We start from the raw sequence: 18829 nt of genomic DNA on the forward strand, positions 1-18829 counted from the left end.
TTCTGCTGTGCCGTGCTCTCCTGCCAGGGCTGCAGCCCTTTTCCCTGGAGCGCTGCTCCTCAGCCCATCCCGCACGGGCTGCGTGACCTCAAGGTGGAGTCCGGAACACGGCTCTGAGTCAGCTCAAGCCATGGGCAAGAACCTGTGCAGTCGCACTGCAAGTCTGTCCAGCGAGTTGCTCCAGCTGAAAATTAAGCTTGCAGTTTGACAGATTTTTTCTTTTTTTTTTTTTAACAGAGCCATGTCATTGCTGCAACCATCCCCCCACATCTAACCCATTTTCTCCTGTCTCTCTTCAAACATGACATGCCATGTATTCCTGTTTCTTCCCTTGAAGTGGCACCTCTTGGATTTCAACCTTGGCCAGTCAATAAACTGCCAGAAAACCATTTCTGTAAAAGCAGTGGGCAACCTTCAGCTAGGCAAGCTTCCTTAATGAGCGCTCACCTCGCCCAGCGACAGAAATCGGTGCGGGTGCAAAGGAAGGAGGAAGACACTGGCGGCAAGCAAGGCTTGTGGCACTTAGATTTGTTTAAGATTAAATTTGTTTTTGTAGAGGAAAGAGCCCTAGTACTCACAGCTGGAAGTGGACAGTCTCCTAAATGTTAAATAACACACTGTTCAAAGAAATGTTAAGTGAAAAACCAACACAAACACTGTCAGCATACACAGAGTTTTTCCCTTGTCTCAGGACTTGCTCACTAAGGCTGTTTATTTGTGGCCATCACTCAGAAGCTCAACAGCTTCAATAACCTTCCACACCTGCTTTGTCATCCTGGCAAGTACATGTACGGCCACTCACAGAAACAGGCGGAGGAACTGTTTCAACCAAACAAACATTTGTGAGCCAGAGTTTTTTGTTTGGTTGTTTTTAATGATGCCAGATCAATTTTCCAATCCTCTTAAAACATGGCCAAGCTGCTGCTGTGGAACAGCTGAGCAATCCAAGCAGAGACAACTGAAGTCAATCATAAAGCATAGCCACCTGAATACCTTCAGAGACTTAATATAAAAGGAAGTAAAATATAACAATTATTTAAAAACATAACTTGATCAGTTATTGTCACTCAGATAACAAGCCTTAGCTTACGCCATATGCTTAAACCCTTTATGCTTCAACAGTACAATCCCTTAGCAACATTCACCTACTAACACAGTTCACAGCCCCAAGGGAAAGCCTATAATGAATGAAAAGTTGGGTATTATCCTGCATTAGGATCAGAAGACTGTAGAAAAAGGAAACAAAACCTTATTGCTTAGGAGGCCACATTTAAGTATATTTAACTTAACTGACTAAATTAACCCAATTCACTTTTGTGTATTTTTTTACAGAGGAAGGGGATAAAGTCTATGACCTTTTAGAGAAATTTCACTTAAATAGTCTAAAGGGCCTTCTGGCCTGAAGTCCTCACTGACTGCAGAGGACACCAAAAAACCACTGCATGCAAGCTGAATACCTCTCTGCAATTAGCCCCATGAAAACCAAACCAAACACCAACATTAAAGGGGACAGGTCTGTATGTAGCTTGTACTTGCAGCATAGCTTCTCTTTATCAGACCAAATTAGCCTGCTCTACTTTATTCTAAGATGTTTTGACAATATTTACCTGGGGGGAAAAAAGAAAAACAAAAAAGAAAAAGGCTTTATTCTGCTTGTGCTTTGGCTCAGGGATTCAAACTTTGTCAGGGAGATGAGCAATCATCTCTGAAATCCGAGTCTGAGTGATACGCACAACGCTAGACTGTGACAGAGAAAAGAGAGAATTACGCTTTTTGAAACAGCGCTCAGGCGACCTAATGATGAGAACCTCCATTTTCACTCAACAACCCCTGCCTACCCATCTTTCTACAAAAGATAAAGCAATTTTAACGCATAGGCCTTTCTTCCACTAGATAACCAATTTCCAGCTTCTTCCAGAAAAAACAGAAAACATCCTTATTTTACAATCAATAGGCAACTAATTCCACACTGAAAGTGCCCTTTTCTGGCAAGTTGGATGGAAAAAGAATTTCCTGGTGGTTTGACTGAAAATGAGAGAGGCAGGTATTGAAAAGACATTGGGTAGGTAGAACTCAAATACTGGACAAAAGGGACAAATTAATAGAAAGGAAGTATTAATTTAGTGACAAGCACAAGATAAAATTCCACTGGTTCTACAGTCAAGCATTATTTTCTTCTTCCCTTTCTCATAATTTACTGTCTCAGTATACTTTAAGTCTTTATTTAGCATGCAGACATATAAAATCCTTTTTTCCAAATTAATCACCTTTAGTCACATACTTTTAGTTCCAGCTTCATCAATATAAACAAGTACACATAAAAAATAAAGGGCCAAATAAAGCATTATTTCATTAATAGAAATAATAAACCCATATACAGAGATATATAGGCTAGAATGATGACTCTCATTAATTCCCATGATTTTTGCTTGACAGTAAGAATGATAAAGAAATTACTTTGTGTGCATGCAAGGAATCAGTTTTGTTACATTTCTCAGCTTTGATTAGACATATATATATATGCTCAGGTGTGAAGGATTGAATTTTTTAGGATAAACTGGTTTGTAATTACCTTAAAAAGGAACATAGAATTGGATAGTTCAATTAATACTGAATATAGAATATATTCAAATAACACTCAACAATAAAGAACCTCACATTTTACAGACCAATACCAGCACTATGTTTAACTAAGATGTTCACTTGTACTGAAAAAATACATCTCACACTCTAAGTATAACTTAACTGATATCTGTCCATCAGTGCTTTAGTGTCATAAGTATCTGAAGGTAGGAAGAACAGAGCATAGCAAATTATTTTATTTGGATATATGTAGGAAAATAATATGGGTGTAGCTATAAATTAGTAACAGTAAAGTTTCACCTGTCACTATGAGTGGCTCAAAATCCAATGTTCATGGGGACAGAAACCATATCACGTCCCAGTGCTCATTTTATCTCCCCACTAAATCCATGTTTCGATAACCCATGCATCGATAACCCCCAAAACACCATCTTATTCAATATACTTCTGCATCACACCAGTTTCAGGAAAGCTGAACTTAAAACCTAAATCAACCTTTGTAAAGAATTGTTTTTTAAAGATAAGTTGTTTTAAGATAAGATGATTTTCCTCAATAAGCATTTAAAACAAAAATCTAATAAAAGACAAAAACCATGTTATTAAATCTTTACTGTTAAGGAAGTAGAAAAGTATGGTACAGGTTTCCTACACCGGTGGTGTGTATCCTGCTGATGAAAAAATGAAGATTATCCCATCTTTGTATAGTTTTAAAGTTTTATGAAGTCATAACCCTTTATAACCATTGGGTTTCCAATATCCATTGTAGTCATGGACTTAAGCTGTCAAATCAACACCTGCTTGATACACCAGCTTCCATGTTTTAGCAGTCCTACAGTGTCTCATCTCAAAGAAGCATCCTCAAATACAGTGATTTCCATCTTCTTATTCAGAACCCAATATTTTATTCTTGGGTAGTTTAAATAAATAAGCACAAACCTCAGGAGAGCTGATGAGTACAATGTGGGAGAGAGGAAAAACAAATCAATTAAGGAGCTGCCCTGATAGAAGAGAGATGCCTCTAACAGGAGTGAAATAGAATCTGAAACACTGATGGATCTTTGGAAACAGGAAGTTAACCTACTTGCCTTCGGCATTTGGAAAAAAAATTCTTTGTTGTTACTGATCATTCCTTGATGACCTGGGTAAAAATACAGCTCATGCCAATGTTAATTCTCTGGAAGCCAATGCCTTCAAAAGTCATATAATGATAAACTTGTCCTAGACTTCCGTAGTATATTGTCTTATGGAAGTTTTTTTCAGATTAAAACCAAATAGAGATCAAGTGTCCTTTTTTCCTCCCACTCCACACATTTCCTTTTGTACAATCAAATCAAAACGCAAAGCACATAACACTAAGCACATGAACCAGACAAAGAGGAGAAAAAATTTCAAAGCTGGGCTTTAACCTTCTCTACATACATATATTACAAAAAAACCTGATGTGCACCAACAGTTTAAATTTGCTCTTTGAAACTTCTGACTTTGCTACATCACAAGTGAAAATTGATTGACTGCCCTGAAACTGCACTCCATTAAATCTTCTGTTCCACTTGGGAATGCTTGGACATCTAGTTAGTTACTCCTTCAGCTGCAAAAGAGGGTGGCAAACTGAGGTCGAAGCATCATTTACAAGAAACATTAGAAATTGTTTAGCTGGAAATGCTCACTCAACTGACAAGTTGCTGTGAATATATCTATTTAGCATAACTATATTTACAAACTAATTCCACAGAAAAATACACTAAGAACAAAAGCTCAAGATTCTGTCTGACGTAAACGTCACTGCTCTTACTTTATGTTTCTTTGTTCTTTGAAAGCACTGCTAATTCAAGATCAAGTTTGGTCCTTATCTCTAAACTAAATAAGTGAGAAAAAAATGTGCTAGTCTTGAAAACATGACTAGCCACCTAAGAGTTAAGTTATAAAGTAACTACATGGCAAAAAGCTTACAGAGGAGAAAAAAATGCTGTTTTTTCCTGTTTTCAAAGAAGTTTTCCATCAGTCTTCGTAACCTTTATATATTATACTTTGGTACAATCTACTATGGTTTATACTTACAAAACAGTACTAACTTCAAATAATGAGATGAATTCCTAGAGTTATTATTACAAGTGCTATTACAATTTGTCTTATTTTGTGGGCACATTCCTCTCTCCAAATTTTCTAGGCTGAGTGTACTTCCACACAGCTGCCAGCTAGACCTTATTTTGGGATACAGTCCGTCAGCACATCAAGTCTGTGCTGAAGACTCTGTAGATATCTAGAGCATACAACCTCAAGCTGATGACTTGAAGTTCAACACAGAGTTAACATTTGTTTTGTTTGATCACACGCACTAACAACCTCTTCTTGAAAAATCTGAGTTCAAGTTAACACAGAATTCAGGAACAACAATGTATTTGTGGCCTGCAGCCACAAACCCCTGGCAGATGTGCTCAGGTAATGAATGTGGGCTCGGAACATCTGGGCAGCTCAGGTTATGTTGCCAGTATTTTATAATCAAGGCTGAAATCTGCCTTGTCCCAACAAAGCCAGCCATGAAAGCTCCCAATGACTTTTGCTGTGCCATAGTTCCCATTTTTCACTCTACAGTGAGACATTATGGACTTGTGATAGGAATTAGGGTGCTGAACTGGATGGATCCTTTGTGTCAGTACACAGAGCCTTACATTCCATTATTTCTTACAGACACAATCCCAGGTCTGTTGGTTTTAACTCTGTAAGTGACCTCGACACAAAAGTGAAATGGAATTGTCACACTGTGCTGTCACAAGCTGTGTTTTATCCATACAAAGAACTGGGGAAAAGCAGGTGCTGAAATCAAAACACAACAAATGAGCATGATTTAACAACTAGCCAAACTATACTCCAGTCAACTCTCACAAATATACTTTGAATTGTTTTCTACCCTTCATACATCTAGTGATTGGTAACAAAAATGCTATCAATATCCTGATGATGCCTCATTGAAGAACTGCATTTAATGGAAGGAACTTCATAAATTACCCACTTCTGAATATCCACTGAATACAACATTCAACACATCATAGTCTTGAAAGTATTTTGAAGTTGATATATATCCATTTCAACACTCTTAAGAATGTACCTCAATGGTTCCCCTACATTTGTATTTACAAAATGTACATGTAACATTTTTCTGTGATAAACACATCACAATATACTTCCCACAACTTGCTTTAAACTGGGGCATCTCCAAAATAGAGCCAAATTTTTTCCCTAAACCAAGCAAATTTCCATAATCCAGTATTTTACAGGAAGCGAAGATGCTTAAGAGAAGTATTTAAATGTCTCTGCAAAATGAAAATCACAAAGTTATTTAAACAAAAAACCAACCCAAACGAGAAGAGAAGAGAAGAGAAGAGAAGAGAAGAGAAGAGAAGAGAAGAGAAGAGAAGAGAAGAGAAGAGCTCCTTCCCTTTCAATCCAGGATATTAAAAAAATAACAGAGTTTTGATTTTTCATTTGCTACTATGACAATCAGCAAAGAATGAACACTTAATTTCCTTAAAAGGTGTAACAAACTGTGGGGGCAGAAGAGTTAGAGAAGCACAACTACAAATGTGGTTAGGCCACTTGAATATATACTTTATCTTTCTCCACAAAAGAAATGAAACAAACCCTCAGACTTAACAGGGCCAAGAAGAAAGATTTGATCTGAGCTTTACTAATTCATTGTATGTACTGTGATAGTAAAATGTGAAGCCTCACTGAAGAACCACAACAAAACTGAGTTACATAGTTCCACTATTCAATACAACCAATTTACAGTTAAAAGATACTTAGAAAATAGTTGCTTTATTTTACAATTAATCCTACCAATGTGGCTTTACAGTAACTTAAAAATGTAGATCTATGATAAAAATATGCTTTTTAATCCACATCCATCCTGTGTATTCATACATATGAATAGATGCCTTGAAAAATATCTGCCACAGGTCACCATTAAGGGACACATGTGAATCTTATGAGGATGTTTATGAAAACAGTAAATATTTTTGCCTTTACAGTGTACTGAACCAGTAACATGCCAGTTTTCTTTTCCTCTAAGTAATATGGAGAGAAGTTCAAAGAAATAATTTCAAAGAGCACAAAATTCTTGTGTGTAAATATTAAAAGCTCATCAGAAATCAGAAAAAATAAAAGCTCTTCGTAGAGAGATACTACAGCTCTGGAAAATACATCTGATAATATAAAATCTGTACTTTTAAGGTATTTTCTGGACTAGCAGCATACTGTCAGAGAAACCACATGGTGGGCTGATTATAAATATAAATATTTTTTCTAAGATTAAAAAAATAATCAACCCTGTATTTATTGACCCATAATATCTATCATGTGGCATCCAGCCATTCAAAACCTCAAAGGCATAGAAGAGAACAGGGAGAGATTTGTGCATCCCTTTTTACCCTGCAAGTACAGTTTGTGGAGCTTGTGCTTCCAACAGATACACAAAAATAATACACTGCCCAGTAATAGCAGATTTGGAATTTATTACAGAAGAATAAGAGTGGCATTATAGGGCTGCTTCTCTGTTATATCCAACAGATCTGCACATCCAGTTATCACATAGTCTGGTTGAATAAGATGAAAGCATAACTGTTAGTGACTTGGTTTTTTCTACTGCTTTGGCACAGATCAGAAATGCTGCAGCAGTCAGGAAGAAATGAAGCTGCACCTACTGAGAAGTCTAAAAGGGACACAGCAACCCTGATGCTGTACCAGCTACGCCAACCTTCCTGAAGAACAAGGGGCTGTGGCATGTCTCATTAAGTTCTTTGTGTCCGATAATTTATCCTCATTCAAGAGGTACTGAACATCAGCATAGTGTAAGCAACCTTCTGTGATAGTACAGTCTTGCAAGTTGGAAGTAATTGTTCTGTAACTCTAAACGTGACTGGCACCATAGTAATAAATCTCTGATTGACCAAAAAACTCAATAAATTAAATCACAGTAAAAGACAGACTGTGAAGGTTAAGAATTATCAGAGCCTCACAGGCTTTATGGATGAGACATCTCTTTCCCACTTTCCCTCCCTTCCATTTTTTTTTTTTGTCTGTGATGGACATGAGCAATTCAAAAGAAGTAATACATGAAAAAATAAAACCATTATTTTTACTATACTGATTTTGTACATGCACATACAAAGGAGTTTTGTGCATAAAACCTGCTAAGACATCTCCATATCTGTGAACCATTTGCGCTCCACACAGGACACAGACAGAGGTTCACTCCTATCCCTGCATGTGTTTGAGCTCTCCCTGGGAGCAGCCCTGAGCCTTGCCAGGGCAGTGGCACCATGGAGGGCAGGGCACACTGGAGAAAACCCCAGGGGCAGGTCAAGCACTTCCCCTGCAGCAGCAGCAGAAGACAGGGCACTAGTCCTCAATTTTGTCCAGAGTTCTGGGGCTAATCAAGCTGGTTAAAAGCAGCTTGGCAAGGAACATGGAAAAGTCAAGTTTCTTACAATAAATGTGATGGCTCCACTCCTGCAGTGCTCTTGTATTTGTGCTCTAGTTTAAAGAAGTTAAAGTCAACCATGGAGGATGAACAGCTAATCCTCAACTCTGTTTTAAGTCAGATGAATAGTTCCTAAGGAGTGGATGCAGCACAAACGCATCTGATGTAAACTCCTAGTCTTAGTTGGGTAGGGTCAGTCAAGCAAATTTGTGTCTTTTACCTCTCCTGCAACAAGCATTTCCACCAGCTGTCAAAATAAACTCATAAAAACTTAGGCATTACACCTCAATGACTATAAGTCCCTCCTTATGAACAACATCTTTAACCAAGGTCTTGGGAATCAGCACATCAGAAACAAGCAACAGAAGACAGATCCCAAGACAATCTGGAATTCCTGCAAGACAGGTTGAATGAAAACAACCCATTGCAATGAGGAAAAAAATGGCTATTGCTTGAATATACAGCCAATTCTAATTTGTTGCTAATAGAAATTTTTCATCAAATAGCCATTAAAAACTACAACTCCAAGCTGCATACTGCAGATAATGGATTTACCCTTTCAGTTAACTTAAGCAAAACAAATGTTTAAACTTTCAGCAAATGCACACAAAACATGATGAAGATTCGATTGCTGCAGTGTTACTAGGGCCGTGAGAAAACTTTGGGTTTAAGTGAGTAATTCCTATGCAGTATCAAATTTTCAACAAAATGACAGCATTTCTCCAACAGTTTTCTACACTCTATCATTTAGAAGACTAGCACACTCAATGAAGAACAGCCCAAAGGATCACTTTTTTTGACTTGTGGCCACTACTCTACACACAAAGCTTAAATTTTCTTGGAATACGTGTCTTTGGGCTTACTTATTAGGTGATTAAACCTGACACATAGCTTAATGTCAGGCCATAGAACTTCAGCCAGTTGCTCCTGAAATTTGTTTCAGTTTGTAATTTCACTGTATCTGTATAATTTAATGTCAAAGGCTTTAGTTCTAAAAATAAAACCAAAAGTACTGAATCATCATTGGAAGTGAAGTATCACCTTGAGGATATTAGACACCAGTATGAAAAAATGCATGTTTTTTTGCAAGGCAATGGAAGAATTAAAAAAAATATATATTTTCCACTCTATAAAACGTACAAAAATGTCTAATTTTGAAGTACAGGACTTTCAGTATCTTAATCTATAATATTTTAATGGAAATTGGTTGGGACACCTTAAAACACTAGGTTTATGAGCAATGCCAATGTGAAACACAGAGTAAAGAGAAGGCATCAAGGCATAGGTACACCAGCAAAGTTCACACAAACTGTTTTGCTTACTTATCAGTAAAACCCAGTAAAAATGTTTTGACGTGAGTAGCAATCATGGCCCAAGCCTAGCCAGAGTTACACAAATGGATCCAGTGGGCCATGTATATTATGGGTATCAGCTGTACCAGTAGCTCCCTGAGGAAAGGCAGAAACACTCAGTAACTTGAGTAGACACAATGTCCAACAGTAGAGAACTTCAATGTATTTCCACATCACCTAATACAAAAACAAATTATTAAATTTTATGAGAAAGAGACTCTTCCAAACTCAGCACAGATTAGTCGTTGTCCACTGACCATGACTTGGTACATCTGACCTGCTGGCTACCACACAGTTCTCCCACAGAGCACTTGTATGGAATAATTTCCACATTTCATCAAACAAACTTGTCATGCCAACCACAACTCAGGATTACTTCAATCCCAGACATCACTTGCAAGAGTTTGCCAAAGGAGGTCAAGGGATTTTACTGCAGAGACAGTAAACATAGTTTGCTCCTGAAAGAACCTTGGAAATGAGGTCTACTCTAATTACTCCAGTGAAGATGATGAGAACAAGTAACAATGTTTAGTGGGAAACAGGTCAGTAAGCCAAAGGAAAGTTGTCACATTGAAGAAGAAGGTAACCCTATCATTTGCCCAAAGGCTGCACAAAAGGATTTTTCAAAAACCATACTAACAAATCCCAGCAGGCACATACAAAGAGAGGAGCCATGTCAATGCCTGTTGAAACAAACTTGCAGAAATAAAAACCCAATGCACCTTTTCTTATGTTTTCCTTCACCTGTCTTGTTTGCCAACTACTCCAGGTCTGTCCACCTCACTAAAAAACACTTTGTCCCTTGAAGAAACAAACTCGAAAACACAAAACGTATGTTATTTGCCTCACCTACAGAGGCTGGTAACATTACTGACTGCTGCATTTTCCATCTAGAAAAGAGCCTCTTCAATGTTTCTACCCCAGTAAAAAAAAAAAAAAAAGAAAAAAGAAAAAAAGGCAAAAAATAGCGGGTAGTCTTCACCACAACCTCTAAAATGCATGGGAACAAATGACATTGAGGATACACAGCTAGCCCCAGTCACACTGCCAACCCATTAGTAGATTTCAAGGTCTTGATCTTTGAATTTGCAATCACTGGCCTACATAGAGATCAGCTCCCTCTCTTCAGGGATGACATCCAGAATAAAAAGAATCCCACAAATAAGTGAATGCACTAAGATTAAAAAAAAAAAAGAAAAGAAAAACAAACTTACCTTCATTTTTTATAAGAGGATTTTTCATTTGTATTTTGGAAGAACCATGACACATATCAGCAGAAATAGTTGGCATTCATACTTTAACTAACAATTGCAAATAGATTACACAACAATTTTTTGATCAAGACACTAGATCAAGATCCAGAAGGAAAAATGGAAGTATAACAAATGGCAGCAGATTTCAAACATGAGACTCAAACAATATTGAATGGCATGACCTATAAATAAGACAACCACGAAACAGAAGTAAGCCCACCATCAATAACACAGGCAGTTCACAAAACAGTTTAAATTACTTAAAAATTAACATTTCATGTCTACTCACAGCTATGTCCTTCCCAAATTAGTGCTCGCTATATTTAAATAATTTATTGTTTTATGGTTTTTCAGACATGGCTAGAAAATTCATTATAAGACAAAACTTGTCAAAAATGAGCAACAATTTAGAAAAAAGAGACAGCCTGACCACATGTCAGTCCAAAAGCATTAACTATTTTGGCACCTTAATTAAACTTTGCACTTGCACGATTAAAGAAAGTGTCTGATTTTTAAAATTTAGAAGTATCCCTTCAGGTGTTTTTCAAGAGCGGCATTTGCGCAATGGCCACTACGTGCCACCTACCCAGAGGACAACTGCGCCCCACAGACTACTGAGCAAACAAGGCAACATTTTGAACACAAGACAGCCAAGAAGAGTCATGCACAATGGTCATTCTTAGACTCAGTCCAATGCTCAGCAAACAGAATTTTGCTGGTCATTTATTAGTGCCCATCAAAACCAGTATCTCGTTGTCCATCTTTGATCAAACACGGCAACACATGAAGAGCAAGAACTGGCCGCATCACAGTCTACAGGCCCAACTCCACAAACCCAACACAACTCTCGCAAAGTCAAAGCAAGTTTTTGGCAATTCCTTGAGACACAGAGTGGTTCCTAAATTTCACTCCTACTTTCAGGGATGATCCCTTCAAGATTGGCTTAAGCTACATTTTTTTTACATCTTTTGTGGCTTAAGCTACATTGTGAGGATGGGGAAACTTGCCAGAGCAATTAACCATGATTTATCTGTCTTGGGAATACAGGCCTTCGGTCTTCTTTCTAGTCTATCAGTGTAGCACCTCTGCTGACAGCCAACTGGCTTAAAATACAAGCCCACCCGGGGCACCTTCCACTGACTTCTACAGGGTCTGTTCACCGATGGCATCACAGATGTAACTCAATTAAGGAGAGGTACATGTGCACCAGCTGTATGGTAAGACATCTTCTGTCAAGTGTCCTGAAGGCTATCTGCATCCTTTTAACCTTAAGAGTTCCAGCCTCTGGATATATATTTTTAATATATCGCTGTCTGGATGCATATTAACTATCAGATAAGAGCATTTTTGGTTTTGGGAAGCCAATTCTCTACCCAAAAGGCAAGAACAGCTCCAAAACAACGATGGCTTTTCAGTCCCGGGGATAACTTCTTGCAAAAATAAAAACAAGGAAGTTCAATCCAAGAGAACCATGATGCTTTTCAGTTAAGGGCAAGGATGTGAAATTGCCAGACATAAGATAGGAAACTCAAAGTTCGGCTGTCACCTTGTTCCCTTCTTCACCCCAAGACCTCCCTCTCCCGTCAGCACACGCTGTGACCACCTCCCGAGTGACGAGTGAAGGATGGCGTGTCAAAGCCTTAACTTTCAATCTTTTTGGCTTCTCTCGCAACCTCAACCCTATCGTTGGAGCACGAAGAGCCGAGGAGTTTAAATTTTAGTATTTTGCACCGCCGCAGCTTGCTGCACGGCCAAGGCACACGATGGTGGCACAGGACTTTGGTATGGACACAAATCCAAGAGGAAAGCCCCTCTGCCCCCCTCCTCCTCCTCCTCCCCTGCCCTCCCCCCCCCCCCCCCCGGCCCGGACAGAGGCAATAACTCGGCTTTGCTCACATTTTTGCACAGCGCCGGGCTCGCACTTCGACGTGCTCACTGCCGGGGCTGTCAGCGCTGCTCGCCCCATCCAGCACCCCCACTTCTCCTCCCGGAGTCAAAGTGTTGTGTGAACGTGGGGAAAGGACTGGGGGGGGAGCGCAGGCCACGGTAACACTTTGCCGTCTCCTCCGTTCAGTCACATTTCCGTCCTCCTCCAGCAAAACTGGGGAGGGAAGGGGGGGCGGGGGGCCAGGCTGGGCACACACGCAGGCGCTGGGCCCAGCGGGAAGGGGCAGCAGCCGCGGCAAGTGTGGGTGACAAGCCCGGCGGCGCTCCCGGGGAGCAACAAAAACGCTCTCGGGTGCGGTGGGGTGGGGTGCGGTGGCCGGCGGGGCCGGGGGCAGGGCCGGCGGGGCTCGGGGGCTCTTACCTCGTAGAGTTCCTCGGAAGCCATGCTGTGGGAGCCTCACAAGGTGGAGTTGGGTGCTGGTTTGGAAATACTTTTGTTTCAGTTGGTGTCCGTTTGGCCTCCTCCTCCTCTTCTCCCTCCTCGTCTTCTTCTTCTTCTTCTTCTTCTTTTTCTTTTTCTTCTCCTCCTCCTCCTCTTCCCCTCCTCCTTCTCCTCTTCCCGTCCTCCTCCTCCTCCTCTTCTTCTTCCTCCTCCTCCCTGCGCGTCTCTCTCCAGCGCAACTAGCAGCTCCGCTCGTTAAATGCCAGTGAGGTGCTCCTGTTCCTGCCCCTGCTGCTGCTGCTGCTGCTGGCGCTGGCGGCGGCGGCGGCGGCGGCGGCGGCGGGGGGGGTGCGCGCACGGCAGCTGCGCAACTCGCTCGCTCTCCCGGCTCGCCCTCGCACAGCCCGGCGCGCGCGCACCCGAGCGCGCGCCCGAGCGCGCGCCTGCGGGAGCACGCAGCCGCGCGCACCCGCGCACACAGAACTCACACGCGTGCTCGCCCCCCCCCCGCCCCCCCGCACCCCTCCGTCCGCCGGCGGCTACACTCGCTCGCTCCCTCCCCAGGAACACTAATCGAGCGCAGAGAGGCAGCGCCACACGCGAACCACCGCTCTCCGCCCCGCCGGCTCCACCAGCCGCCCCCCCCCGCCGCCGCCCGGCACCATCCTCCTCCTCCTCCTCCTGCTCCTTCTCCTCCTCCTCCCCCCACCCCATCCCGGCTTTGATCTCCCATTGTCTGCTCAGCTGAGCCCGGCAGGCGCGCGGGGGGCGGCGGGGGCGCGCGCCCGGGAAACCGCGGGTGATGGGAGCGGGAGGAGGAGGGGTGCGGGAGTGTGGGATGTGCCCGCGGGACGGACACGGAGTTGGGAGCGGGGCGGTGGTGGGAAGACTCGGGGCGCCGCGCACGTGCAGGGCTCCGGTCACGCCCCCGAGCCCCCGGCCGTGCCCGTCCGCAGCCCCCCGTGGCCGCCCCTCCGCCGCCCTCCGAGCTCCGCTCCCCGCGGGCTCCACCATCGCCCCGTCCATCGCCCTGCGGTGGTGAGATGCATAACGCGTCTGCACGCGTTTCTTCCCCGTCCAAACTTCCTTGGTTGGATGCCTTCGCCGTAAAAGAAATTAAACAGCCTCGACGGTGGCTGCCAACACCGGATATGTGCCTTCCATCTCCCGGCTGACCGTGTTTGCCAAGCCGGGAAGGCCCCGCCAAGGCCTCCGTGGGATGATGGGCCAACAGAAAGTAGCTGAACTGTTGACCTGCTTATGAGTCCATGGCTAGTTACACCCCGCAACCTGTTCTTGTCACCTCGTGTGTCGTCTAGGGGTGCCTCACATGAAGTGCTGTGTAGCTAGCCATGAACCTGATGAATGGAAGGCTTTGTTATGCAAAGGTAGATGGAACGAGTTACTGAGTTACTTCTTCGAGAGAAAATTCTTCAAGGCATAGTTTCTGATCTCAAAAGGGCTGAAGAGTGGGACAAAACCAGTGTCAGGACAGGAATGCCAAACTGTGTGCTCTGTCATACCTCAGTGTTTGTTCCAGTGAGTGTTTCGTATTCCGTGCCACGCCAGGGAGCCATTCTCTGCCACAGAACAGCACAGGTTGGCGCAGAGTTCCTCACATTTATGTAATCAACCAACCCATTGAGTCAACTCATTTTAACCAAAGTTTTGGGGTTTTTTTTTCAAAGTCTTTTAGAGGTCTTTTTAAAAAATGTTCTCAAATGTTCTACTTTGATAGTTCAATGTTCTACTTTGTTCTACTTGGTCCACCAGATAGTCATTCAGAAAATGGTTCATTTATGGGATTTGGATGATTTACGTAGAAAGAGCTGGAGATTCCTTTCTCAGACTTGATTAGTCTGCCCATTCTTTATGACAAATATGTCCATGTCTCCAAGGGCAACATCCTGCATCTGGATAACTGAAGTTCTGTATTGATCTTCAAGATGGATGTCATTTATGCAGATAAAACATCTAAGAACTTTCATACTTTTCATACTTGCCTAATCTTCTAACTAGTCTACAAAAAGGTTTTTAATCCACTCCTTGATATATTTAAGGGCTAGGCTTAATCTAAGGTGCTGAAAGAGCAGGATCCTTGGTGGAAGGATGGGCCTATATACAAACTTAAGATGGTTAAGATGTGGTAAACTCTGTGGCTGCCTTCTGGAGATGAGCATTAAATCACCATTCCTAAGAGGTAGGCCAAATTCTTTTTGAACTGTACACAGAGTGATGTCACTGTTGTAGCCTCCCTTTGAAGGACAGTCTTTGAAGGTAATCAGTATTCACATGATAGCAAAGAGATGGTGGCAGTGGTTGCTGAAGGTGTTACTTTGTTTTGCAAAGGCATAAAAATAGAGCATCTTAATCTGTACTAAGGGTCTCACCATTGCAGTAAACCAGGTCTTGAGCATTTTGATTTTCTGGATGTTTCAAAAGAAGTACTGTTGATCAGTAGTTCTCCATTTTTCGTATTTCAAGGAAAGAGCCAAAGCTCAGTTACAAGAACACTAGTTTTTAGTGTTCTAACCATGTTCCACAATTCACCTTCAGTGAAAGAACTTTTTCTTTTACACATATTCATTGCTTGCATTGCCATTAATTATTTTTTGCCTTCCATTCTAACCTTTTGTCTTTGTTGCTTGGTAAGACTTTTTCAGGAGAATCAATCACACTATTCAAAAATACCATGTGATAGTGCTATGGCTCAAGCATCTGAGAGGTACCAGGTTTTTGTGACAGCTTCTTGCAGTTGGTACACAAGGTTCCATGTTAGCTTGCTCTCATTTTGCTTTCTCTAGAAAAAAACTCAAGTAGTCCAAATGTTGCATGATGAATTGTCAAAATCATTGTTTCTTTCTTATTAAGGTGTTTCTTGTGTTCCTCACTGGAGGCAGGATGCATCAAATTTCAACAATATTTTGTTTGTTGAAGCCAGCCTTACTGCCAGTTTCCTAAATGTCTTTCCTAACATTGCATATAAATTTCTCCAGAAGAGAAGTTTTATGGAACTGTAATGGAGCAGTCTAGGAAGACTGGAAAGCCAGGCCACTTTGAGTTCTGACAATGGCAGCAAATGTTTTCAGAGATGGTTGAACAGCCTCGGTTAATCCACCTTGGGAAAGAACCGGACAATGTCAGCCAGGCAGGAAGTTTTGCAATGTGCATACAGAGCTTCCAGTTTGAAGTGGTCAATTGCCTTAGTGGCACTCCTGGTAAAGTCAGGAGGACAATTGTTCCCTTTAGCTGAATAAAGAATGTTCTAATTTGTGGGCAAAATACAGATAATGGAATCAAGTTCCTTTGAAACTCAATTTTGACCTCTTTGTGTGCCACTGTAATGTCTACCAAGATCTTCATAGATGGTAGAACAGCTGAATTTGAAATAGTTGTGGTGGTAGGTCACAGCTAGCTGAAAGTTTACAGTATTGAAAATATCATGGAGATCTGTATTGGATGGGAATGGGTCTACATCTCTAGGATTTGCTCTAGCCAAGGGATGACAGACATATTTCACATGCAGATTTATGCGCAAGATCAGAACTCTTGATAATCAAGTGACTATCAGTAACTTCTGTTTGGTTATATTAAGGTGATTATCTGCCTTTTAGTATTTGGGAGTAAGGCTTAGGAAGGAAGCATTTAGTCATTGAGATACAGCCAGTGAATAGCTGAAGGATTTCAAAAGGCAGGATTGATATGACTAAATGGGATGGTCTGGTCTGTGCTGTAGGCATTAACACCTCATCCAATCATCCTATGCACTTTTTCACAGTCAAAGGAAAGATAATCAGCATCGTTGGTGGATTTCCCAGCATGCTTCATCTCATCCTAATGCAGATGCCTATGTCTGGTCAGCTGAATCAAAGTCTATATTTGATTTATTTTGTTGACTTTTTTTTTTACTGATCAGAATTATGTCACCTATTCTGCAACTGCTTGGAGAAAGTTGAGATTAATCCTACTCATGTTTCTATAACCCCGTCTTTCTTGATCTGAGACAACTGGATGGCTTAAATCTCTGTAATTGCCAAGTTATCTTGACAGTTTAGGTCTGAAATGCATAATATCCCTTTGCACCTAATTTTTTTCCCTCCTATTTTCATCCTATGCTCATTTGCCCACAACTTCTGGGGTGTGGCTCATTCTTGTAATTTGTTATTCTCTGTAAATTCTGTCCCTCTGAGTTTCCTCACCTCTTCCTCATTTCCATCTCAGTCTGTTGTCTTCTAAGTGGTCTGAGATGTTTAAGTTAAAATGGAGAAACAGAAATGACAGAAAAAAAGTATTTCTTACAATGTGTACTTCCGATACTCCAGAGCTGAGAGGTATGTTTCCCATTTTGTAGTGGGTGCAGTTTCAAGAGAGGCCATTTCAGGCAGATAGAAGTTTGATAGTTTTCAACACATGGAGGAAAGTGGGATCACTTGAAGGATCAACTGTTGAATGAGATTCTTTACATGAAAATCTGGGAGAGAGGACCTCCTAGTTCTCTAAACTACTGAGACATTCCTTCCATTGATCTGAAAAACACTGATTCTAGTTTAGATTAAGACAGTAACACAATCCAGTTTAAATAACTGGAGAAAGGAATGGCAATATTTAGAGTAATATATTCTTGGTAATTTTTTGGACTGACATTATGGTATTTAGTACTTTATTGATAAGGACAGTTTCCCCAAATTTTTGCTTTGAAAGAATGTGATCAATACACTACTGTTTCCTTATGGAGTTCAATGATAGACTCAATGTAGCCATTTTTTGAAGAACCAAGAATTTTTCTTTACAATATGCCCATTAAATAAGGGAGGTTTTGTTATCCATTCTCTACCCATGTGGAACTAAGACATGAAATTACAACAAATATTGTCAGAGTTGTCCACTGACTTCTGCTATTCAATTAAAGAGACCTAGATTTAAAAACCTAATAAAAGATAGTATCTTTTATTTTTAAAGTAGCATTTTTATTGATATTTCTTACAGGTTTAAATACTAGATGATTTTGTACCTCTAGCTAGATACCCAATATCTTGAATTATCTTTCCAAAGTTATATTTAGAATCCATGCTTGACTATGTTTTAATGCCTTGCTTAGTATCAAACAGAAGTTTTACAACAGAATTGGGACTAAATTACATGGACAGAATGCAAATTTTATCTACAGGACCTGCTTTTCTCTTTGCATTCTCTTGACACTTTCACCACCTGCCTTTCTAGTTCTGCAACACTTGAAACTGGAATCTTACCTGCAACAACTTCCATCTGTAACAGACATAGATAGCCCTGACTATGGACACTGTGAAGCCAGTGCTGACAGAGATGAGATCAATATCTTTACATCCTTGGTTAGTCTACATATGTTCTACACATTTCTGATTTATTCCTAGAAGAGGATTTGTGCTTTGAATGCGGCGAAAGCACCATGGAAAAGGCAATTTGAACAGCTGATTGGAGAACACGCATAGAAAGTGAAGGTGTACCAACACTACCTATCTTAAAATGATTTTATGTTTAAAAGCCTCAAACTGGAAATCTAAAATAAAAATAATCTTGTGCAATGGCATTGCTCGCCCTTTCAGCTCACCCTATTGGTCACCAGCAGAGTTTAGTTGTTTACATCCACATCAGAGATAAAAACTTATAGCTGCCTCCTTGAACTCCTTGGCTCTATTCAAAGTTGTACTGTCTTACCACTGGAATGTAGCTTCCCTTACCTCGGTGAGGATGAGAACAGGTTTATAAAAGGACTAAGAAAACAAAATCCTAGCTTAATAGTTGAGTTGGGATGGGAGCACCGAAGGATAATTTTATCCTTATAGAACACTTTAAA

The 18829-nt window shown here is 41.0% G+C and overlaps 1 protein-coding gene across 3 annotated transcripts in view; it reads right to left on the bottom strand.

Moving 5' to 3' along the window:
• The window catches only part of CDYL (chromodomain Y like), a 105741-nt gene extending 92385 nt beyond the window's left edge, over positions 1-13356 (bottom strand). For 2 of the 3 annotated variants that reach the window (XM_054516437.1, XM_036378594.2), the window contains exon 1: positions 12976-13353. Coding sequence is in view for 2 of the 3 variants with exons in the window: in XM_036378594.2 (XP_036234487.1) it covers positions 12976-12999 (24 nt within the window). In the remaining variant the exon portion in view is untranslated. Of the gene's footprint in view, positions 1-12975 lie in introns of all 3 variants that reach the window. The other variant, XM_054516435.1, reaches the window with a different exon arrangement.
• Positions 13357-18829: the final 5473 nt, after the last annotated feature.

This window comes from Molothrus ater, chromosome 1, assembly GCF_012460135.2.
Source record: "Molothrus ater isolate BHLD 08-10-18 breed brown headed cowbird chromosome 1, BPBGC_Mater_1.1, whole genome shotgun sequence".
NCBI lineage: Eukaryota > Metazoa > Chordata > Aves > Passeriformes > Icteridae > Molothrus > Molothrus ater.